The sequence below is a fragment of the Cyprinus carpio genome, chromosome B13 (genome assembly GCF_018340385.1).
Source record: "Cyprinus carpio isolate SPL01 chromosome B13, ASM1834038v1, whole genome shotgun sequence".
Taxonomy (NCBI): Eukaryota; Metazoa; Chordata; class Actinopteri; order Cypriniformes; family Cyprinidae; genus Cyprinus; species Cyprinus carpio.
In genome coordinates, this window is record NC_056609.1 from 20409237 (window position 1) to 20433926 (window position 24690).

Here is a 24690-nt window from a genome sequence, read left to right on the forward strand (position 1 = left end):
TTTTATTTTTATGCTTACAGTTTTCATTTCAGTTTTGTACGTGTTATGTGTCTTTTGTTATTGTCTTTTTTTGTTAGATTTTGGGTTAATTTCTAATTAAGGTTTTGTTTCCATTTCAGTTTTAGTTAGTTTAAAAAAAAAAATTTCACTTAGTCACCAAGACAAACGTTTTTCAATTAATGTTTGTTTTATTTTATTTTAATTTTATTTCAGTTAACAAAACAGTGATTATTAATAATTAACAATAACAATAACATTCTTTAACTTTATTTATTTATTATTTTTACTTTATAATTTACTTACTCCCAGTAATTAAACTTGTTTTAAGGATGTCAGAAATTTTTACTTGAAAACAAGTCAAAAATACTGATTAACAAATGCATTTTTGCAGTAAATAGCTGAGATAGTGGCAGTATGCTGTTAGTAACACTCGGGTGGCTTGTTGTTTGATAGCTGAAATATTTCTCAGTTTCAGTGATATCTCCAATATTTCAAATCAAGCAGAGTTTATACCAGTGGTTGCATTTAGAGCAGTGGCTGATAAAGAAATGGCTGGAAGCAGATATGACTCAGACTTCCTCTCTCTCAGTGCATCATGGGGGCATCCATCTTACCTCTATCATAAGGGCGTCTGCCACCCCAGACACACAGACGACAGTGGCAGGGCTCACAAACCCATCTTCCGTCCCTCTCGTTTTCTGTCCTCCTTGATGCCACACACTCTTTCTCTCTTTATCTGTCTACATCCATCATGCAAACACACAGAAAGAGCGAAAGGAAGAAAAAAAAAGAGAGAGAAGAGATATGCACGTCAGGTCAGGGATTTGTCGAGAAAGTGCAGCCCCAGCGAAAACCCAGTGACAGGCAGGATGGCGACAGAGGGGCTGCCACCCAACACCACACACCGGAGTTCAGTGTGTCTGGTGCGCTCAGAGCCTGAGAGAAGCGAGACACTCCCACATTACACGATCAATGCACAATCAGGCGGCTGCAGAGAGGCAGTCACCGGCTGCAGGATGAATCCGTCATGTTTTGCTGTCTCTTTGATATACAATGCAGCTGACACTTGGCTGTGAGGATGGCCAAAAATCATCCACTTATACTTAGAATTACACTTCTATTTGCCTCTCGTAAAAGAATGTTAAGTACCTGTAATGGATAAATGCCAGATGATGTCTTGTAGGATATAGTAAAGTAATTCCTATATTTATGCTTTGAGCTCTTGTTAATGTTACATTTCAACAGTTATAGTGCTATAAAATGGTCAATTGGATTCCTTTGTTTTGACATGCGATGTAGGCAAATCTAACAAATTTGCTTGAGGCATGTATTTTTCAATGATAAATTTGATGAGCACACTTTTATCATCCCTGCAAAACAGTTAATCAATATATTTGTCTTGTTTTCCAAATATATATTTTTTAAAATTCTGAATATCAATAAAACAAAATAAATTTGCAAAATTGTAAAATGAAAAAAGAAAATAATAAAAATAATAATTAGTAAAAATAATTAGTAAATTAGTAAAAATATTTTTTAAGTATTAATATTAATGTTGTAAATAACATGTATGAGTAATTATATACAAATGTTTGATTAATATAAAACGTTAATTTATATATTATTAATATATTATTAAATTATTAATTTAAAAATTAAAAATTTGAAAAATGTAATAAGAAAATTGTATTATTATTATTAATGCAGAGTAATAATTAAATAATACATTAGATCTAAAATGTATATAATACATTAATTTATACTGTATAAAACAGGAGAAATAGAAAATTAAATGAATTAGAAAATTTAATGTGAAAAACATTAATAATTCTATATGTAAGACTAATAATAGTTATTATAATAATATACTATTATGTATTTAATTTATTATTATTATTATTATTATTATTATTATTATTATTATTATTATTATTATTATTAAATTATCGTAAACATGCTTATTGGAAAAGTGCATTGACAAAAGAAAGATATAATCAGTGCAAAGTGATGGAAGTCATTGTCACCAGCTGATCTTCAGGAATGTGAGATGTGGTGTATGTGTGTAGATGAAGTCTCGTCTGTTAGTGCTTGCTGCTTTATGAGTGCTGACCTCTCTGTCAGCGGGATTATCCGGCAGTATTAATCTGTGATTATGAGAATTATCTGTCCATGGTGTGTTTGCATCTGTTTGTGTGTATGTGCGAGTGCTCTTATTGAGTCTGATCTACTCTGCTTACATGCTACTGACAGACTTTTTAACCAGGCTTTGTTTGGCACCCCACCGCCAGTGCAGTAGGATAATTATTTAGTCTAAAATCTCCCTCTTTAAAGCACAGAGTTGTGTCTGTACCAAGAAATGCTAAATACCTTGTCTGAGATGCTTTTATTGAGCATATGTTAATTATACACAGCATCACAATTGCTTTTGACAGTATTACAACAATATCCTGTCAGTCACAATAGTCTCCTCACTTAGATCAAAATTGAGTTCTTCCCTCTGTATGTGTCATTCTGATATTTAATCGAGAGCAGGTTAGTTGAGAGATTGACAGCTAATGTGTTTGTCTATTAGGACATGTTTCTCATTCGCATGGCCCCACTCAGAAAGCCTGCTATTATTTAAACATTTTCCTGAAAAAAAGGCAACTTTCCAAATCACGTTTGTGCCTGCATACAGGAGCAGAGATAGTGTGCCATTGTTCAGAGTGAGATGTTGCGACAAGATAATTGCAAGGTGTGTCTCAATTCAAGTGTTTTTAAAGTCTGTTATTGAGCAGATTTGGCACGAAGCGCAGAAGACATTAAATACAGGAATTTGAACAATGCTTTGTTTTTCCCTCTAAAATCTTTAACAAGTGTTTATAAGAATTCCATAGTTTGAGTCATATTTGACACACTGACAAATAGTTTAAGTCACTTTCTATAATAATTATATTATGATTGATTCATTATGATTCAGTCATATAACAGTTATTTGTACAGTTTTGAGACTAAAACAAGTTTATGCACTCAACAACCCTTAGTGAGTGATGGTGCCCTTATTTAATTGCATTTTAGTGAAAGGTCTTTCACCATATTCAAGTTTTTGGGCCGGAATTTTATTTATTTTTTTTTAATGTAGAGATACAGTTGTTTGACGCAATTGCACGTCAAAGTAAAGTTGACACACGGCTGTTCTCTGAGCAGCAGATTGGCTAAAGTATGAAATTGGCCAATGGGTTGAAATGGATCTCTCAACGCAACTGGGAGGAATGTTCCTTCTCTACATAGGAAGTCTGTCAGCAGCTTGTAAATCAGCCCAGCTGGAAGGCACGTCAGGAGAGCAACCAATCTGCCATGTCGAGGGTGACAGATCGCTTTCCAGCACCCAGCCGTAATTCACATGTCATGTACACACGTGGTTTACAGAGAAGACACGAGTGCAAATACACAAGAAACTCAAGCTTGGGGACCTCCCCGTTGGTTAGATATACCGCAAACCCTGCCTACGTCTGTCTGTGTACAGTTCTCACTAAGTTACGCCTACTTCAGACGATCACTGTGGCTTTGAGTCTGCAACATCAAAGTAGAGATCGTTAGTGGGTCACAATCACCAATTGCCAGAATTAACCATTACCAAGCAATTCAACAATTTCAATGCCAATTCAATAAATGTGAATAAATAATGACTATTGTTAATTAGCTAGTTATTTATTAGTTGGACGATAACTTTAATTGTAACAAACTCCAAAAACTGCAAAAAAACAACAACATAAAAATATAGAATTCAGATATGTAGATTTTTGCATTTTAGTTAAGAAATATTTAAATGATGTATTGTATTGAATATTGCAGTTCAGAAAAATTTATGAAAAGACAAAATCCACCATTGTCAGGTGAGACATAAAGTTAATTTTGGACTTTCAAATCAGTCTCAAGATTCTCCTCTTTTCTTCTGATGTAATCCTTCAGCAACAGTTCAGCTACTTTTAGATGCTCCAGATCTGCTAGACTTTTTGTTCTTACAGAAACAAGCTGATTATTTCATTGTAGCTTGTAATCTGAAACAATTATGCTGTATTATGATAGATTTTTACATCAAAAGCATCAGGTTATTTATAAGATTGCTCATTTGTGAAGTACTGAAGTTGAGAGCTGCAGAGAATGACTGGAGTGATGTGTTTGTGTTGGTGGAGGGTTATGACTCACTGCTTTGCAGTAAAAGTTAAAGGAAGCTCAAGTTCCTGTTTGAGCCAGCTTTGGCTCTTCACCTCGTTTTTCATGTAGCCCGTAGCCTTGACATCTCTCATTTTCTCTGAGTTATTTCATCCCCTCGTAGCTTGATATTAAAGGTATCTGTCACACGCAGCGCTTCAATGCCGGCCAGGGAGACGGCACGTACACTGAGGTCTTGATGCTTCATGCTACATAGTAAGTCTTTCTGGCTACAGTATGTTGGAGCTTTCAATGAATTATTGCTAATTTGATGTCACTTGAAATTATTACAGTGCTTTTTTTTGTGCAGCGTCAAGAAAAATCCTGCTGTTGATACAGCGTTTTTATTAAAAGATTAGGCGACGCTAATTCAAGGACTGAAGCACAGCTATGTATTAATTCATTAATGGATGCACGCTATTGACAGCCTGGGGAAGTGCTGGATCCCTTTCTGATATTCAACACTTTTAGATGTGTGTAGTTAACAGTGTTAGCAAGTGTCAAGTTAGGCACTTAGCGTTAAAAGCTAACACAGTTTCCATTAATTTCGCCCTCACACGACACTCAGGAGGGCCGCCCACCAGTCCCGAGCTTAATTAGCGTGTGTGGTTTGATGGATTTATACATCAGTGTCATGTGATTAGCTCATCAATGAATGGGATTCACCCGCTTTGATAGCAGTAATCGCAGGGCTGTGAATGCAGCTTTAACTGAATTGATCCGAGCGTGCTGTTTGTTCTCAGTCTTTCTTTGGATGATTTGGTTGAGGGCCAAGATACAGCCCGTCTGCTACAATAGGCCCCGCCCCCTCTTTGCAAGTTTGAAATGTGAGCCACCCATGCTCCCCCCCCCCTTCCGCCCTCTGGCAAAGTGGCCGTCGCATTGCATGGATGTGTGTGTGTGTGGGTACGTGTATTTGTATGAATGAATGAGGGTTTTAGGCATGCAGACATCACTTAGGACACCATACATCTGAGGTGAGAGGACATTTGCTGCTTTTTCTTCCTCTGTCTCTCTTCTCTTTCCCTGCCCCCACGTCCATCTTTTTCTCTCTCTCTCTCTTGCTTCTTTTTTTAACCCTTTTGAAACAACAGTGCTTCCTGTTCATTTTGTGGTTTTGCACTGCAGACAGTTTACAGGTTTGTCATTCTGTATGGGTGTGTGTCAGAAGTTTTCGAAGAGCTTAACCTGATTCCCTGTGGGCTACGTCTTGGAGCAGAGGATCCAGGTATAGCAGAAGCCCATTAGCACAGAACTCCATCTGTGATTGGCTTTGCACTGGAAACCCAGAGACCGCTGCTGAATAATTGATGTGCATTGTGCAGTCGCTGGACAGGCGAAGAGAGGGAAAACAGACAGAGAGCCCCAGACAATCAGACCGAGATAGACAGAAAAGCTGGTAGATTTCTCACGGGTTCGTCTTTGCCTGCTGGTAAAATCCCATTTTCTCTCTGCAATGAGAAAACTGCGATGAGAGCCAGATCTCAAGCGCTGGTAAGTCACGTGACGGTCGGAGTGCATGCGGGCGAGTTGCAGGCAGGTGTATGCGCAAGTCCTGCACATGATCGAGTCGTAACAACTGACTGCGTTTGACCTAGTTCCCTCTCTCCCACACAAACGCTCACACATAGAGGGTCAGAGTGGGCTTGATTATCTCCAGGAGGAGAGCTGACCTACTTGAGGCACAGTGTTTTTGTCAGTCCGTTAGCGGGTTGATGTGAGCCTGGCGACAACGTGGCTCCAGCCGGTTACATGGAGAGTCTCTTCCTCTATGTTGGCTACTTCGAGTGTGTGTTCATTTTTTACGGCGTTGTAAATTATTGGACGGGGGAGAGTTTTTTTCAAGTGCATTCGAGGTTCTGTTCAACGGGCCGATTTGTGAGGGAATGAACGTGGGAATTTCTGTGAGTGGGGGGGCGGGTTTGGGTGATGCCTGTGCCCCTGCTGTTTGTATATTTAGAAAGCCGACTTCATCTCTTGTGTTTCTACAACAGTGTCTGAGTCTAGGCACGCTCCCTAGATATTTATAGTAAGTAGTTGTTTCTTGTAACTGCTACAGGGCGGCAGTTAAAGCATCGTAAGGATAATATACTGCTTGAGCAAAGTCTACAGGATCCTGTGAAGTTTTGTTAAAGCTCTCGGCCTCGGAGTACATGCTGATGGGGAAATAAACAGCAGTTTGCTGTAATGAGGATCCTGCTGTTCATGTGTGAAACTTCATCCTCAGTGGTGAGGAGCTTTTTATAGCTCGGTGCTCTTTGCCATGTGTCATTTGTGTTTGCTGGATTTACTTTAAATAAACATGCAAATGTTATGCTAACATATTGGCGTACTTATGATTTACACTAGTTACATTTTCCTAAGCTGTCCAAAACTACGCTAGTTTATCTTGAGGACAGTAAGACATCTCTGTGTATTTTCTCCGTGTATTTTTTTAAAGGTTGTATTTGGATATTAGAATAATTTATGGGTGTTGATTGTCTAATGTATAAAATGAATAATTTTATATAAATTTATAGTAGTAGTAAAATAGACTTATATGTGTCATGTGTTGCTGCATTTACAGTAAGTGACTTAGGTTACAAAAGAGAACATTACAGGTTATATTTTACAACTTTAGCTGTTGTTCAGCTGAGTGCAAAAAGCAGACTTTGCATTTCATGAATTTTCCACAGACACTGATAAAGTGCCTTTGCCCCAGTGCAAACATTTACCGTTGCCCTTAGCTACAAAGTGGATGCGAGGTAAACATCTAAAGAAGTAGGCAGTTAACAAACGAAACAAACCATAAACTGTCGGATCACTGCTGAAGTTTTTGATGAGATAGTTTGGATTTTAAATTCTGAATGGATGAGAGGTGTTCAAAGACAGTAATATAGACATCAGTTTAGTAAACTGTGTTAGTTGGATAATTATTAATTTATATTAATAATTATTAATAATATTCAAAATTAAAAATTGTTTAAAAAAAATCCTTGTATGCTGATCTTTTAATCTGATATATTTATAGTTATTTCAGAAACATTTTATACACCACTGTTCAAAAGTGTGGGGTCAGTAAGGTTTATTAATTTTAAATTTTTTATGAAAGAAATGATTAGCAGGGATGCATTAAATTGATTAAAAGTGATAGTAAATACATTTATAATGTTACAAAAGATTTCTATTTCAAATAATCTTTTGAACTTTCTATTCATCAAAGAATCCTGAAAAAAGTATAATACTTTTCAACAAAATATTAAGCAAACTGTGATGATAAGCAATTTTCAACTGTGATAGTAATAAGAAAGATTTCTTGAGCACCAAATTATTATACTACAATAATTTCTGAAGGATCATGTGACAATGAAGACTGGGGAATGCCAAAAATTCAGCTTTGCCATCACTGGAATAAACTGCATTTTAAAATACATTAAAATAGAAAACAGTTATTTTTAATTGTTATATTGTTAAGTTTACTGTAGAAATACACAATACAATCAATGATGTGAATAAGCCTAAGATTGATGCACATGTATCAGATTCATCCTCTAAATCATTACATTCACAGTTTTAACCATCTGTGCCTGAATTGTCTTGTCATAAGGACCTGTTATGAAGTTTCCATTAGTAATATAGAGTAGTCATAGCCTGTAGGAAAAAAATGTTGATGGCTGAGTAGCGATATGCTTGTTAATATGACTAATTTGATATTTAGATGTTTCCTCATACAGTGACAAATGTGTTAGTCATATGAAGCGTCATCAAGATTTATGCACATTTATCCAACTGTAATTTAAATGATGTGTCATGAGAGATTCTGTAGTGTATTTTTGGACATATTTCGATTTGTAGATGTTGGAATGGCATGTTAGGATTTTAGAATCAAATTCAATAGAATCGAATACTCTTTGTTAATACTTTTAAATGTAACATTCATTTTTTTAAATAATACTATTATTGTGTAAGACCATAATTCTAGATTATATTTGAGTTGCTTAGCTTGAAATTTCTGACAAATGTGCAAGCACCTGGAATCTTTCAGCAAATGCATTGATATTTAGATCACTTCTTCCTCTGAGATGAGAAGTCAGTGTTTCGCACAGCAGGCCGGAGCAGAACCAGGGTTAAGAACCTTGTTAAGTCCCATCAATTCAACCAGGACATCAGTTCACCCATTGATGACGTCAACTCTGCTTACTGATACTATCTTGTCTTAATATTTCTTTGCCCCCTTGAGTAAAATGTTGAATTTGAACCCTACAGAAACCACCACCTGCAGGAGATGTCAGAGTGACACAGGTACTCTTCTGTGTTCTAGCATTGTTTGGCTTGTGAAACACATCTAGTGGAGAGCTCTCTCTCCTTCTCTCTCTTCATCATCACCCTGGGCATTCATTCTGCTTTTTTTATTCATCCGTACGCAGTCACAGGAGATGAATCATGATGACGCAGATGCTTTTGATGTGCTTCCTTTGTTGCGGGGGGTCATTGGCTTCTGACTGAGCATCCATACCTGTTTCACAGATGCATGGGCTGCACTGTCATCTCAGATGATCCTGGGATTTTCTCCCATCATCTTTTGCGAAGGCACTCTGTAGGTTTACGGCTCAGGTTTTCAGCTTTTTTCCAGACTGTGCAGCTCATTGAACAGGAATGACGTCCCATTTTGTGGTATTTTATGTTCAAAACAAAGCCTTCATCCATGTGTCACTCACTTCTAGGGCTGCCCTGTGTCACGTGCCAGTCTTTGTCAGCTGTTCTCCGTTTCATTGCAGTCATTCATTCCCATTTAAGCCGAATCTGTAGCGACAATGCACTGTGCCGTGTGCTTCAAATTCCTTTCCAATTCAAAAGAGCATCAAGCGGTTTCGATTCTCTCAAACAGACAGCAAAAAGTCAGCGAGAGCACATTGTGCGGATGTTACTGCGCTGTAGGAGGCGCATTACATCTGTCACTGACAGAAACAGACAACGATGTGATCGTTTATTTATGCATTCAAATGAGAAATAATCAGTTTCATCTGTTCAAGCAGCTACTCTGTGGTTGTGTTTGTGGAAATCTGTGTGAAGTGTTTTAACCTGACTGTGTGTGTATGTGTGTTGTGCCAGAGAGTGTCCTGAATGGTTACGTCACCTGGTGTGAGCGGAGGTCACTTTGTGGCCTGTTAGCCTCAGTTAGGGGTTAATAACAATGGCTTGTGTGAGTATGTGAGACTGCACTCAGGTTCAGTGCTGGCCTTAATTAATATGTGAGGACCTGCTCTGTGTCATTAGTTAATAGTAGTGTGCTGCCTGAGCACATGCCTGCCGTATTGCCGGTCACTGAGAATGGCGGGAAGACTGTTTCCATAGACTTCACTGTGCCACAGTGCTTTTTTACAGTAAGAGCATCCCTATTAGCAGGCCCAGACGGAATCTGCTGTCGTTTTCCCTTTTTTTCCCCATACCTTTTCTTTGTGAACGATGGTTGTTCTTTTTTGCAAAACTCTACACATACCTATTAGTCAAAAAAGTATGGATATTACTACCATAGTAATTAAAAAGCTGCACTAGTCAAAATTCCAACATATTCTGTGAATAAGATGTGGACAGGACCTAGATTGTGTAATTCTTTTAGTAAGGTTGGGCCTTTGGCAGAAAATCAGATATTTAACTTTTTTTTTTTTTTTTTTTGGTGAACATGGTAAAATGTGTTCATCTGACCTTGTTCTTACTGATAGCAGGAAGCAAAAGCAAATTATGCAATAAAAAGCTACAGTCCGTAACATTTGGCACTCTAGCGGTTAATAAACAAAACGGAGTCTTGCGAAAGAACATTGTAGCCGGAGCTACTTCTCTCTGTTTATGTCTATGACGAATAACGCAGGTTACTCCGCAGCGGTACCAACCCGAACCAGCCTAAAATAGTCTGAATATAAACACTTATTATAGATGTACCGTAGTGATTCAGGACAAGCCAAAAATATGGTTTTGGAAAATGGATTTATGGTGTACTTGCTTATTATATACATTTTTAACACAAAAAGGTTACGGAGTGCAGCTTTAATAAATGAACATGTAATTGGAATTTGTTTAACTTTGTGAACGATGGTTGTTCTTTTTTTGCAAAAAGAACACATGCCTATTAGTCAGTTAAGTATGGATATTACTAACACAGTAATTAAAAAAAAAAAGGTTAAACAAAAAAAGATCCAAAATATGTTAGAACTGAGAATTTTGGCTCTGGCATGCTGTTTCCTTGTATACACTGTTATTAGCGTGTGTTTTTCTAGTCTTTTCTTGTATTCCCTTCACAAACCTGCATTTTTCTGGCGTGTGTGTGGCGGTATTACACAAATCTCTATGAAGGCTGTTGGGAAGTTCAACTTTAAGCTGCTTACACTCACTGGAAAAGACCTGCATTAACAGATTGAAGTATTTAGGATGGATAAATCTGAGGAGGAATTCATAAAAATTAGGCTGAGGAAACATTATTTTCAAATAAACTTGTTATCCACAACTTGAACTAAATTCATAATCATTTTCTGCTTTGTTTTTTTTTCATTGCATGAATGACTTGAAAGCTTTGCATAAATGCTAGTTTGTCATATAAAAAGTTTTCAATAAAAACAGCTTTTAACATTTTCTACAGTGGTCTCTATTGCCCATGGCTAGCATCTGCAGATGGATTTCTCTTTGGTTGGTTTTATAGGTCAGGTAAGGTGCTGTGATGATCTTAGTGAGGTGAGGATGAAGGGCACACACAGTATGGCCGTGTGGACAAGCAGGGTTGTGTATTTTCACTAAGTGGTCCAGGAAGGTCAGTCGACATGTCTGCCAGTTTACTGTGGCATCCATCTGAGACTCTCACGGATTCACAAATTGAGAGTGAGGGTGAGAGAATAGGTCTCTGAGGACATCTGAAAATATGGCTTGTGTTATGAATTCCAGCCACATTTTATGTTCTAGACATCCTCATGAGGTTTGAAATCTTTCCACTTTCCAAAGCTGCACTAGTCAAAATTCCACTGTATCCTGTCAATAAGAAGTGGATGAGACATAGATTGTGTTATTCTTTTAGTGAGGTTTGGCCTTTGGCAGAAAATTAAACATTTAATTTTAAGTAGGGCTTCACAATTAATTGAATTTGTAATCTTGATTATAATTATGGATGCCACAATTACGTAATCATTCAAAGCGGCAATTAATCATTCAAAGTCCACTTATGTTATTCTGCATGCTTAAGATGCGTTTTTTCTTTCTACATGTCATTCTTAAGGGTTTTTCCATTGTTTTAATTTGTTTTAGTATAACATTATAATACCATTCATATGTTTAACTTTTTTTATATAATTTAAAGAAGAAACCAATCCGATGTATATTTGACAGTTGAGGTTTATTTCTATAGAAATGCACTAAAGGTTTTTCACTTAGTGTTTTCAGCTTGTTTATTTTCATATAAAAATCCGGCATGCAGTTGCATCAAACAATGGTATAAACATCATTCAATGTAAATTGGGATAATCGTGATAAATAATCGATTACAATTACAATTTCAAGGAAATAATCAACTATTATGATTTTTGTCATAATCGTGCAGCCCTAACTTTAAACATAAGCCTTGTTCCAAAGCCTAGCCTAAACTGCCTACATAGCAGGGTTTAAAAAATCATTTAAAGCACGTTTTGTCTTCTAAGATACCTAAAAAAATGTTTTTGCCAAATTTGAGCCAAACATGCATCCTTTACCAAGAAAGTAATACTTAAATGCGTTGTGACAAGCTCTGAAAAAAGAAAAGAAAAATCCAAGATGGTGCATGAAATCAAAGAAAAGTTGACTGCACGTAAGCTTAAATTCCAGGAGTGAAGTTTATTGATTAATATGGTATGAAAAAAAAAAAAACCTTAAGACAACATTTGTGTGTACTGTGTATGATCATATATATTGGTGTTTTAGTTTAGCATCATGCTAACATTAACCTCAATTGGAATCAACTAGCAGAGTGCTATTTATAAAGTTGTGTTGTCTATGTAGATTTCTTAAATCAATCACCTATGAGGTCCCATTTCATTTAGGATGCTACTTGTGTAGGTAGTAGGACAGCATGGCAGCTCAATAGATTTTTGGAACAAAGGCTTTGATTAAACAGTGAAGTTTCTATTTGATTTTAGCTCAACTTCCTTGTCCAAACCACCTTTTACTGGCATCTAGCCTTTATTAGCAACATCATAATCAAAAAGCTCATAATGAGGCATTGAAGCCAGTAAAACCGAGAGTTTGGCCTAGAAGGGGTGCTGGCAGAGACGAAGCAGCCAACCTGAGAAGGAGCGACAGGCAAACATTCTTGGGGCTGCTTCAGAAACGATTTGGGTAACCGGGGGTGACCTGGATTCCGTACATACTGGATCATTTGGGGATATACCCTGGTCAGTTATTCAAAGCTCACTAAACCTGCTTGGAGAGCCTCTCCTCTAGACAAAGAGCAGACAGGGAGGGGGGTTGGTTTGGGTTGGTTTGTGTAGTGTCTGTCTCTCTGGTCTGTTTTGCCAGAAGTCTGTAGAGCCACAGGCTGTTGTCCCCTCAGTAAGATGGTTTCTGCTGCAGTCTGGCACCTTTAGAAACGGCAGAACATGGCTAATATGAGTCACAGAGCTTGTATGGATTGCATAGATCTTACAGTGTTAGCGAATGTTGCAGTCTGCTAATTTGGAGTGCTGTCTTTTTAAGAGTGACATATTTAGGATGTAGGAATTTTAAAGAGGGTTGTGCTTTTTTGTAGTTTTGATTTTTTATATTTTTTTTTATTTTTACTGTTTTATTTTTAATTTGGCTTTACAGTTTAGTTATTTCGCTTTTGTTAGTTTTATTTGTGCTTTTTTTGTATTTTAACTTTGGCACTAAAATATACTGATATCTTCTAAAAATATATCTGATATCATCTAAAAATGATTAATGTTATTGAATTTTAAAAGTGGGTGTCAAGTTTTAGAATATGCCATATATTAAAAACATTTGAGATAATTTTTGTTTTAGTTTAGTTAATTTTGGAGTTTTCCAGGTTGTGTTTTTATTAACAACATTAACAAAAATGTTTGACTAATTTTTAGTTTTTGTTAACAGTAACACTGGAAGCACCGCCCACCTTTTCTTCAAAAAAGTATGTATTTATATTAACATTTTAAGTGTTTTATGATGACACAATATGACACTTGTACACTGATTTGTAAACACTGTTAATGTCTTTGTTCTCACCCTGAAATGATTTCTTACACCGTTTAACAACTGTTTTTGAAGCTGCTGTGTTGTGATAAATGGTACACTAAGTATGCTAAGTCTCAGACTGTACTAAAGTCTGGCTGGTGTAAGCAAACGTCAGTTTTATTGTCTGGCATGGCTTTGTGAGAGCTATGCTCTGTGTTGGTACTCGTCTCTTACTGCTGGGATCACTGCCTGGTGCACACCGCTGTGAGCCAGCCCTGCCACTATAATGCCCGCTGACATAGACCCAACACACAGCCATGCCACCGAAATGCCCACTGCCACAGAGCTACAGTAGCCTACTGCCAACTTAACACTCAACACAACCCTTTCTGGAGCAGGTGTCTGGCAATGCGAGCAGAACTAAATGAGGGAAGGGAGGCAGATGAAAGGAAAACGGAGACTGAGAGAGGCGTTTTAATACAGGGAATGAAAGAGAAATGTGATTAATGCCGATTTACTGGTGAGTAAGGATTCATGATATCATTTGTTAGAGAAACTTTCCTTTTGGTCCTCTCTGCTGCTGTTTGGTAATGCTGTAAAATACAGTGGGATGTAAGGACAGCATGACTGTTTAACAACAACAAAAAAATAAACCACGCATAATTTTGTCCACTTTAAGTCAAATCATTATAGGAAAGCTGCTCTGTTCCTCTGCGCTTGCGCAGTTGTCTACTTGCACGACAGGAGCTCTATGCAAGCGTGACTACTGCAAATTAATTAGATGCCATTTGTCTTGAAATTCCTCCAATCTTGAGACATTTTGTTCTGCTGCCGGTGCTTCTTTGTGTGGCAGGGTTTATGCAAAATATATTGTATGTACTCTCAATTATATCTTTTCTGTTACTGGAGCATTTCAATAGTAAATGAGCTTAATATTGGACCAAAAATCAGTGCATCCCTATTGATGAGAGAAATCGCGTTACAGTAAACGTTACGCATTAATATGACAACACGTCCCCGTGGGTAGTGGTGGAGGCGATGATGTTTGCAGGAGGAATGGTGTAGCTGTATTCAGCAAGGTGAGAGGGATATTGTATGCTGCCGGAAGGTGACGTGTTGATTAGCTTGTTTTTCTGTGAGTTTACTGGCTGAATTGCAGGCAGGAGAGCTCTACTCTTTGTTACGTGTGGGAGGCATGCTAGGCGGGGAACAACAGTTGAAAATTGGCAGGCGGTGTCTGGCTGTAACCTGTCATATGAGCTCTAAGTTGGTCTTTTGTGAGAAAATAGCAGTTGCCAGCATGCAGAGGTAGTGATTTAGCTGGCCGATAAGCTCTCTGTAATGGCAGGGTAGAATAATTCTCATTGAAGTAGGTGGGTGATTCTAGCCTCCCGCTCCAATCCTGCTGGGACGGTTTTCACGCCTGTCGCAGAGAGGTGAGAAACGTACTCTTTGAAACAGACCCCTTTGATATATTTACACAAACGTGATTTTCTCACTGTAATTGTGTGTTTGAACTTGGAAGGGAAAGTGCGACAGGTGCCACTGGGGTATTGAATAACTTGAAGCTGTTTCTTGGAAGAACTCCAGTTCAGATTCTGCAATGCATTAAGGGTCCTTGAATTTTATTCTGAAATGGTTATTAATACAGGCATTAAATGACTAACGTCGCACAAATATGAATAAAAATTCCACTCCATTACTTCAATACTCCTGTGCTTCCAAACCTCTTTGACCTTCTATCTTCCTTAGACCACAAAAAATGATGTTAGGTCACAGCCCTTTTCCAAACAAAAATGCCAACCAGGGTCTGTCCAACTCAAAAAATGACAAAAATCACCATAATGTATCAAAAACGCATACAACAACTTTGTGTGAGGAACTGATTTAAATAAATCCCCTTTAGCCTTACATCTCAAATCTCATTTGTGCATTTTCTATATATGAAAATTTGGAATGACATGAAGGTGTGTAAATGATTTTTGTGTGAACTATCCCTAAAGTGCAGACTGTGGTAAATAAGACTGCAGTGTGTGTTTTTCAGGAGCGTGTGTGCTGGTTTACGTTCCCCCAGCAATAAAGGCGCAGGAGACAGCTGAGCAGTCTTCATAGTCATTACTGGCTGATCGATTTAGAGAGGAAAGAGCCAAGACAGACGTCTGTCTCTCTGTACCAGACTCAGAGAGAGAGAGAGACATTCTGGACTCTTGACACCACCCTCTCTTTTCAAATAGCCGTAGCAGGGTTTTTTTTTTTTACTCATCTACTGTCTGTGATGTAGATTTAGAGAAGAAAGAGGGGTATTGTTCCAGTATGAACTCGTCTTAAGGGAAAGAGAATATTTTATAAGGTCCCTTGCAGAATCTTTTTGATGGCAAAGGAAGACTAGTGGTGCAGCACTACTGAAACAGTTCCTGGCTTTTGTTCTTGTTCGGTCGGTGTGTGATACAGTTTTTTGGAGAATATTTTTCTTCCTTGTTCTCTGTGTGCAGCTCTTGAGTCATTCTATGAAACAGACACCTTTTTCATGTTGGAAAGGTGATTTTTAAAGTACATTGCTGTATGACTTTAAATATTCTGCCAGACAAAAGTGCTTATAAATTGCATTGTGTCACCTCAAGTTAAATTATTATTTTGTGGGGTCCCGAACATGTGACTTTAATTATGTGATGAGGTGGAACATTTTAAAAAAGTTTTATCATTATCAGATTTTTTTTCCACATTTTATATGATTAGTTGAATAACCTGGATTTATATATATATATATATATATATATATATATATATATATATATATATATATATATATATATATATATAAATGTTTCAGTGCTACAAATTTGAACCCAGTTTTTAAACATATATGTTAAAGTTAAAACCCTTCATAGAAGTTGTTTGTGTTTAGTGCACTTTATCAGATGGTAAAATGGTACTCTTGTCATAGAATGACTCGGCTAGTAGTGAGTATTTATCTAAATAGTGTCACTTGGAAAGTATAAGGACCGTTTGTATGAAGAGCACTTAAATGTAGCACTCGCGGTTCAGCCGTGTGCGGCGTGTAGAATCGATTAGACCAGGATCTGGCCACATGCCAGCCGCTGCCATCCCGAACCGACTCCATCACCATGGCGAGAGGCTCGTTTTGTCACCCCTCTCAGGAGTAAAGTGCTGCCAGGACAAATCACCGGCATGATTCACTGTCCTCAGCACTGATTCTCATCTCCCATTTCTCTCTCTTTCTCTCCCCGTCCTCCGTCATCCTCCCTTCACGAGAGGAGAAGACAGGTCTTCAGTGGTAGTATCACTGCTTAAAGTGCACTGCAGATGAAAAGCATATGATCCTATGAGAAGCATACTGACAAGCTGTTATAGAGGATCCCAAGCATGCTTGTGCTGCTGCAGTTATTGTAGTGACCTCTAGTGGTAAAGACATGAACTGATTAAGATTTTGCAACACTTTTGGCATTTGGTTAGATTTGAACTGTAAAAAAAATACTGACATTCAAACATAAATGACACCTGAAATTGTCAGCGTGTTAATGAAAGATGTGCTAATAATTGGCAGTGAGTTTTGCTCCGGCTAAATAGCAATCTGAATATAAAATAAGCAAGATTGCTGTTTAGCCAACAGGTGATTTGTCTCTGTGCCAAAGATCCTTCCTGATCCCTCTTGCTCTTTGTCTGTCTCTTTCTCTCCAGCTCTCCTGTCGTCCTGGTGCGAGGAGCTGGGACGGCTGCTCTTGTTGCGGCATCAGAAGAATCGTCAGAGCGATCCACCGGGCAAAGTACCCTTGCAGCCACCCATGAACTCCATGAAGCCCTCGCTCTCACATTGGTCAGTACCCAGACAAAACTCTGTTCTAACCCGACACTTGCTGGAGCCTTTCCAAGCACTGTTAAACTTACAGTAGTCTCGCCCCTTTCTCAGAATTTCCTCCTAGTGCACTCATCCAGCACAGAATTGTTTGTTTTTATGTGGCATGTGATCTTAAAGACAAGGCTTTTCCAAGAAGCCATTGACCAAGCCTTCGTTAACAGCCCTGTAAACATGGCATCACTGAAGGCTGTGCAGATGAAATTCATTCTCACAATGTTCCAAACAACAGCAGATAAAAACATGATATCATAGCTACCATTTAGGAACGTCAACTAGAAGATAATAGAGATTGGTAGATTGCCAGAGAAAACACTGAGGAAGTTCACTAGCTTAGTGATGTTTTATAGAACATTTTGTGCTCCAGGGCTGGTGATTGGCCACTTTTGCAAACATTACAGCTTCTTTTTCAAGGAAAAAATAATGTTCTTTAGTCAAGAGGGAGCTTTTCTTTATCGGGCTGTGTTGGAGTCAACTTTACTCTTTCTCAACACATGTTTGATGCCCCTGATCTCACATTACTGTTTGAACACTGTTTTATAGTGATGGGTCCTTTCCATATGACAGTGTTCCCTGGCAACAAAACGCTAACCAGGCCCCGGGTTCACTGTCGGTAGTTACGACGGTGTGGGGAGTTACCAATACATCACAAAGTCAGGTGAGTCACTTGTATAGTGTCACTGTATGAATAGAGTAACAGTGATAACATTGATCTTATAACCAATGTTGCTTTTGATCTAGGTCTTGGGTAACCCCATGGCCAATACTAACAATCCCATGAACCCTGGAGGCAATACACTAGGGACGAGTATGTCAGGCAACAACCCAGGGATCAACTCACCTCAGTTCCCTGGCCAACAACAACAGTTTTCAGCCAAAGGGGGATCCAACCAGGCCTACATGCAGCAAAGCATGTATGGGCGTCCAGGGCACCCGGGAGGAGGAGGCTTTGGTGGAAGGTAATCTTTCAAGCATTAGAGATTCCGTTCCAGACAGGATGATGGGAAGTTGTTTGACAAAGTTGCTTTGCATCACTTTGGGAGATTCAATAAGCTATAGAGGAGTCTCCCATTAGTGATACTTGACACATGGTTTTAAAGCCCAGCCAAAACTCAGTTCAAGGATGTTTTTCTTGAAAGGAATGATATCACCTTCTCGCTGTGCCAAGTGCAAATCCAGGAAGTATTTATGTGGCCTTCCAACAAGTTTTATTCCAATAAATAGACCTTTTTGACCTTTTTGAGGTTGTGATGTAGATGCTTATGTGCTGTGTATTGCTTCTGCTCAGTTACCCAGGTGGGCCAAATGCTCCGGGTGGCATAGGCATGCCCCCCCATACACGACCGCCCTCTGATTTCACCCAACCTGCTGCTGCTGCCGCCGCCGCCGCCGTCGCTGCTGCCGCCGCCACCGCAACAGCTACTGCCACAGCAACCGTGGCAGCCCTGCAAGAGACCAATAAAGACATGAACCAGTATAACCAGGTTGGTTCCTCACTGGTTTTGGCTTCTTACCCTACCCTGGGTTTCTAAACGAGTCCTCTTATTCATCTGAACTGCTGTTGGCCTTCTCCACAGGTCTGCTCCTCTTTCCAGATGGGGCCTACGCAAGGCTACAATAACCAGTTCATGAACCAGCCAGGGCCCCGTGGACCCCCGTCCATGGCTGGAGGCATGAACCCAGCTGGTATGGGTGGTGGCATGAATAGCTCCAACATGAGTGGCCCACCAATGGGTATGAACCAGCCCAGAGGCCCAGGAATGGGGCCCTTCGGTGGCCACGGCCAAAGGATGCCTCAACAGGGTTACCCTGGACCCAGACCTCAGTCCATGCCCATGCAGGGCACCAAGAGGCACTATCCAGGAGAGGTAAGACCACCAATGGCTAAAATAGACCTTAAGCAGATATTTTGTGTTGGCTATTTTGAACCAACTGTTTTTTTCACAGCCTAATTATGGAGGCCAGCAGTTTGGACCCAACGGCCAGTTTCCCAACCAGCAAGGGCAGTACCCTAACCCAAACGCTTCTAGAGCCCTTCCTTCACCCAATTACCCTGGCCAAAGGATGCCAGGACAACAGGGCTCTGGCCAGTACCCCCCTACTGGGGTAGCCATGGGCCAATACTATAAGGTAAATTCATATTGCTTGGTCTTTGCAATCTTAATAGACACAATTTTCTTGAGGAAATTGTGTAATTGGGCTCAAACTTTGAGAGATGCCACATTCAGTTTAAACTGGCAAGTTTATTTTTTGGTAGGTAAAAGAAAATAAATAAAATATTAATAGCAGCTATGCTTTCTTGCTTTACACTCTGTGTGCTCTTTCTTATTTCAGCAAGAGCCATTTAATGGTCAGAACAACAATTTCTCTGGTGGTGGTTATGGGTATAGTCAAGGAAATGGGGTAGGTGGTGAAACTATTGTTTTATTTTCATACACAATTATATGTAATCTTCCATTTGTACTCAGAGTAAAATATACAGATTTGCTGTATCGTTAGTGACTCCATTCAGTAATCATGTGTATCTTTGGTAAACCTCCTCGGCAGGTGGTGAACTACCCACACTCGCCAGTTCCTGGGAACCCCACGCCACCCATGACCCCTGGAAGTAGTATACCATACATGTCGCCCAGTCAAGATGTCAAGCCCCCGTTTCCTCCAGACATGAAGCCAAACATGACGTCTTTGCCTCCACCTCCAAGTGAGTCACGCAAAGAAACCCCACACATGAGCGTTTCATTGCATTGATCTCCGCTCTGTTCGTATTACAAACTATCAGAATAAACCCCTGAGAACCCTTTGATCCGCCACCTGCAACTGAGTGGGAAAAAAAAAAGTCCCATTGCACATTTATCTGAGATTCATGCATTTTTCACATCCACTCAGAGCTCATTCATAATATATGTGCTTCGGTGAGAAAGGGTGAAACTAGGTGAGGTGAAAGCCAAACTTGAAAGCATCTTACACATTGATACTATGGTCTACATGGGAAGAATATGAATCCATCTAATCTCAATATTTGTTCCTGTAGCCAACCCCAATGAGGAGCTGCGTTTGACGTTCCCAGTGAGAGACGGAGTGGTGCTGGAGCCCTTTAGATTAGAGCACAACCTGGCCGTCAGTAACCACGTCTTCCATCTGCGCCCCTCCGTCCACCAGACGCTTATGTGGAGGTGTGCATGTTACTGCTATAAACTGTGCATGCTCTTGACAATGACATCCTTAATATTTAATGATATTTCTGTCATTATTTACACACCCTCAAGTTTTCCAAACCTGAATGATTTTCTTTTCGTTCATGCTTCTCGTTTTGATAGAATAAAAGTGAATGGTGATTCAAGGCTATCAGAGTCTCCAAAAATGACAAAAGACTGCCATAAAAGAACTACAAAAGCATGACTGTCTTTCACAAGTCTTCTGAAGCTACATTTTCCACTAGATTTGAATATATACATAGTCACATTACACAGACGTGAGGATTTTCACTCAATAAAGAATTGCATTTGGGACTTTTACTTGCACAAAGCTATTGTATGACCTCAGAACATACACTTGTGTTAAAAGGTTTGAGGACAGTAAGATCTTTTTTAATGAAAAGTCACCATTCACTTTCATCAAATGGAATATAGCAGTGTGAACATTCTGCAAAACATGTTATTTACAGAATGAGTTGGAACGTTATGAGGACTGTTCCATTAACACTAGACCCTTCACCTCATGTCCAACAGATCTGATCTGGAGCTGCAGTTTAAGTGCTATCATCATGAGGACCGACAAATGAACACCAATTGGCCCGCATCCGTCCAAGTCAGCGTCAATGCCACCCCCCTCACTATTGAGAGGGGCGACAATAAAACATCCCACAAACCCCTGCATCTAAAGCATGTGTGTCAGCCAGGGAGAAACACCATCCAGATTACGGTCACAGCCTGCTGTTGTGTGAGTATTCCTCCGCTGCCTTTCAATAATGTATAGTCTGTCATTTAGTGGCCGTGTTGCGGAGCTGTTATACAGCATGTGATACGAAATCAGATAACACTGATTTGAAGCAGCTTCTGTTCTCTGCCTTCCCACTACATTTGCTGGTATCAGTTTTATGCTTTCCTGTCTGAAAGCTGAACGCTACAGATACTGTATCATGTAAAGGATATTCTGATGTGAAGATGCTTGCTTGCGGGTTGTTACATGTTTGGTCTTGTTGCAGTCGCACTTGTTCGTGCTGCAGCTGGTCCATAGGCCTTCGGTGCGATCGGTCCTGCAAGGGCTCCTCAAGAAGAGGCTCCTTCCTGCCGAACATTGCATTACCAAAAGTAAGTAGATGCTGCATTCTTTGGAATCTGTGGATGTCTGTCACTCTATATTATCATCATCATCAACCTCTAATCTTTGCAATGTCTCTTGTCTGTTTTCCTGCAGTTAAAAGAAACTTCAGTAGCGTAGCAGCGTCCTCTGGGAATGCCACACTAAATGGAGAGGATGGAGTAGAGCAGACAGCCATCAAAGTGTCCCTCAAGTGTCCAATCACATTCCGACGGATCCAGCTCCCTGCTAGGGGACATGACTGCAAACACGTGCAGGTACGCATCGTTAAAGTGTTCTTAATCATTTTCTTGTTTTCCCAAGAAAACTAGAAATCTAAAGATACATTTACAGAATTAAAATGATGCAAGTTTTTTTTGTTGTTGTTGTTGTTTGTCAGCCAAACCCCTTTGATCTAAAATGTTTCCTTGAATAACCCACTGAGAATTAGGTTAATATTTCAATAATTGAACTACATTTTTACGTTCATGGTCCTTTGATGTCCATTAGTGGTCACATGTCATGCAGGTGAACGGTTTGAGAGGTGTGTGTGAATATATATATATATATATATATATATATATATATATATATATATATATATATATATATATATATATATATATATATATATAGTGTGTATTTATTTATTTATTTTTAATAATTGAATTAATTATTAATTCACTTAATTCACAAACCTTATTGTTCCATCATGAACAATTTGAGAAACCCTAATTTAAGATAATAATTCCTTATCAGAGTAAAAAACTTTTTAGGAAAAACTAGTAAAAACTTATTAGGAAAAATGTATATCATGTTATTTTCCTTTTGAGTAAATTTTCCTCATTTTAAGGATGTTAAGACGAGTTACTACAAAACAAAAATACTGATTATGATAATGATATTTTTAGATTCTCACTCATTTGCGTTATGTAAATAAATGTGTTTGGGGATTTCCCACATCATCAATGCAAATCTTGTGGCAAATGTGTGAATCAAAACAGTGTGAGAAAACCCCACAATCCCATGCCACTGTTACTGCAATTCTATACATATTTATAGATTGAATTTACATTTGATTTTCTGTTGCAGTGCTTTGACTTAGAGTCCTATCTTCAGCTCAACTGTGAGAGAGGAACGTGGAGATGTCCTGTATGCAAGTACGTGGCAAACCACACAAGAATTGTTTTGGCCTGCCAAATAAATGTGATACGCTGATCCTCTTGGCTGTGTGTTTTATATGTTTCTGTCTGTCCCCAGTAAAACAGCATTATTGGAAGGGCTGGAGGTGGATCAGTACATGTGGGGAATTCTCAATGCGATCCAAAAGTAAGTTTATAACTCAAACATTAGATCACACAGTTGTTCAGTAAGAGCCCTGTAAAAGTGCACCTGAGATATGATTGTTAAATTATAAACATCCCATTATTGGCAGTTATGAATGTTGTTCCATTCTTGCAGTTCGGAGTTTGAAGAGGTCACCATCGACCCTACGTGTAGTTGGAGGCCGGTGCCCATAAAGTCAGACATTCATATAAAGGAGGACCCAGATGGCCCTCTGGCCAAGCGTTTTAAGACCATGAGTCCCAGTCAAATGATCATGCCTAATGTGTTGGATATGATCGCCCAGCTGGGTCCCGGCCCTTCACCCTACACCCCCCTCCCCCCTCAGCACGGAGGAAATAATGGCGAATATGGGGGCCATGGTAGAGGTCAGCACCTGATCAGATTCTCTGTTCTTTCCTTTCTGTCTGTCTCATAAAACAGTCCATAGCGTTTTACAAACTTCATTGTTTAAGTATGCTTAATTTTTTCCCTTCGATCGTAACAGTCAGAAGAACTTGCGCATGTGAGCTCTTAACAGGCTGGTTTGCCATCCAAGCTGTCTAAATCTCTCTAGCTCTTTGTCTCTGCGATTCTGAGGTCATCGCTCCTCATTGCCGTTTCTCTGTTTTGTGCATCAGGCAATAGTTATCAGGGCCATGGAAACTTTGACTTCTCCCACAGTAACTCTGGTGGCGGAACTCCCATGAATGACTTCATGCATGGACCCCAGCTCTCACATCCTCCAGACATGCCCAGCAGCCTCATGGGCCCTGACAAGCCTCTCGCCCACGGCATGCCCGACTCGGTAAATCACTTCATACCCTTAGGTTTCCAAGCAACAAGAGCTGATGTTTGAGTCATAGTTTACTTTTTTGTATTAAAATTTGGAACAAATTACTCCAACATAGAGACCCCCTCACAATCTCCTTAAAAATTTGAGGTCCAATGATACTAGAGTAAAATTATGCATTTAAAAAAAGGAAGTGGCTAATGCAGTTCAATGTCATTATAATTGTCATCATTTGTTTTTCAGTTTTTAATGATATCGACACACATACATGTGTGTCAGGCATCAGAAAATATCTCATTGGTTCTTGAGCGTCACATGCACATTTGGGCTTCCATGTTTTCCAAATGTAATGTGCATTATGTATATATGTTGATCATTGTATATAAAATAAAAATTTAATCTGTTTATATAAAGTGATCATACCTGTTTACAGGACTTGGTTTGAACCACTCAATTCATAATGGATTTCTTTTATAATGCCTTCATAATCTTTTTGAATCCTTTAAGTTTTGGTTACCTGGATTTTCAGTTGACTTTCAGGTTGCATTAAAATATCTTAATAAGGGATGAATCTGTAGCTTGTCAAAGAAAAATGTAGCATGCTGTGTCAGCATGGTAAACTTTGTCTGAGAGGTTTGGTCCCTAATTCATCCCTTTTAAAGCCTTACCGCTACAGCTATCAAAGCACGTATGCGCCTCCAGAAATAACTTGAGAAAATTACTGTCAGACTTTGCCTACTGGCTTACCAGTTCAGTACTGCCATTAACAATATTGTGGTGTTTCAAAATAAACGTCTCATACTTTACACCTGCTGTGAGCAATGATCTTCTTACTAATCAATCTACAGGTCTCTGTTTTTGTGTTGATTTCAAACTCGAAAAATCTAAATCGCCCCAAAAGTATGCAAATGAACTATTTTCCTCTTAGTAATAAGACCAAAGTATACTTCGTTTTTGCATAGATGAATTTGTCAAATATATTGCTTTGCAAATCATCTTAGTTTAATGAAGGTGTATGTGCTCTGGAATCATCTGCATGGCACCT

The 24690-nt window shown here is 39.0% G+C and overlaps 1 protein-coding gene across 15 annotated transcripts in view; it reads left to right on the plus strand.

The window, feature by feature from the left end:
• Positions 1–24690, plus strand: part of LOC109100672 (zinc finger MIZ domain-containing protein 1-like) — a 123884-nt gene that overhangs the window by 95096 nt on the left and 4098 nt on the right. For 8 of the 15 annotated variants that reach the window (XM_042737179.1, XM_042737181.1, XM_042737183.1 and 5 more), the window contains 17 exons: positions 8440–8475; positions 17056–17191; positions 17774–17888; positions 17972–18189; positions 18519–18714; positions 18808–19098; positions 19178–19360; positions 19565–19633; positions 19766–19931; positions 20262–20403; positions 20959–21169; positions 21435–21540; positions 21647–21807; positions 22622–22689; positions 22790–22858; positions 22991–23241; positions 23494–23660. In XM_042737179.1, coding sequence (XP_042593113.1) covers positions 8440–8475; positions 17056–17191; positions 17774–17888; positions 17972–18189; positions 18519–18714; positions 18808–19098; positions 19178–19360; positions 19565–19633; positions 19766–19931; positions 20262–20403; positions 20959–21169; positions 21435–21540; positions 21647–21807; positions 22622–22689; positions 22790–22858; positions 22991–23241; positions 23494–23660 — 2585 coding nt within the window. Of the gene's footprint in view, positions 1–4112; positions 4411–4501; positions 5172–5311; positions 5689–8439; positions 8476–13373; positions 13877–13942; positions 14793–17055; positions 17192–17773; positions 17889–17971; positions 18190–18518; positions 18715–18807; positions 19099–19177; positions 19361–19564; positions 19634–19765; positions 19932–20261; positions 20404–20958; positions 21170–21434; positions 21541–21646; positions 21808–22621; positions 22690–22789; positions 22859–22990; positions 23242–23493; positions 23661–24690 lie in introns of those variants that run through there. The other 7 variants (XM_042737188.1, XM_042737189.1, XM_042737190.1 and 4 more) reach the window with 6 other exon arrangements.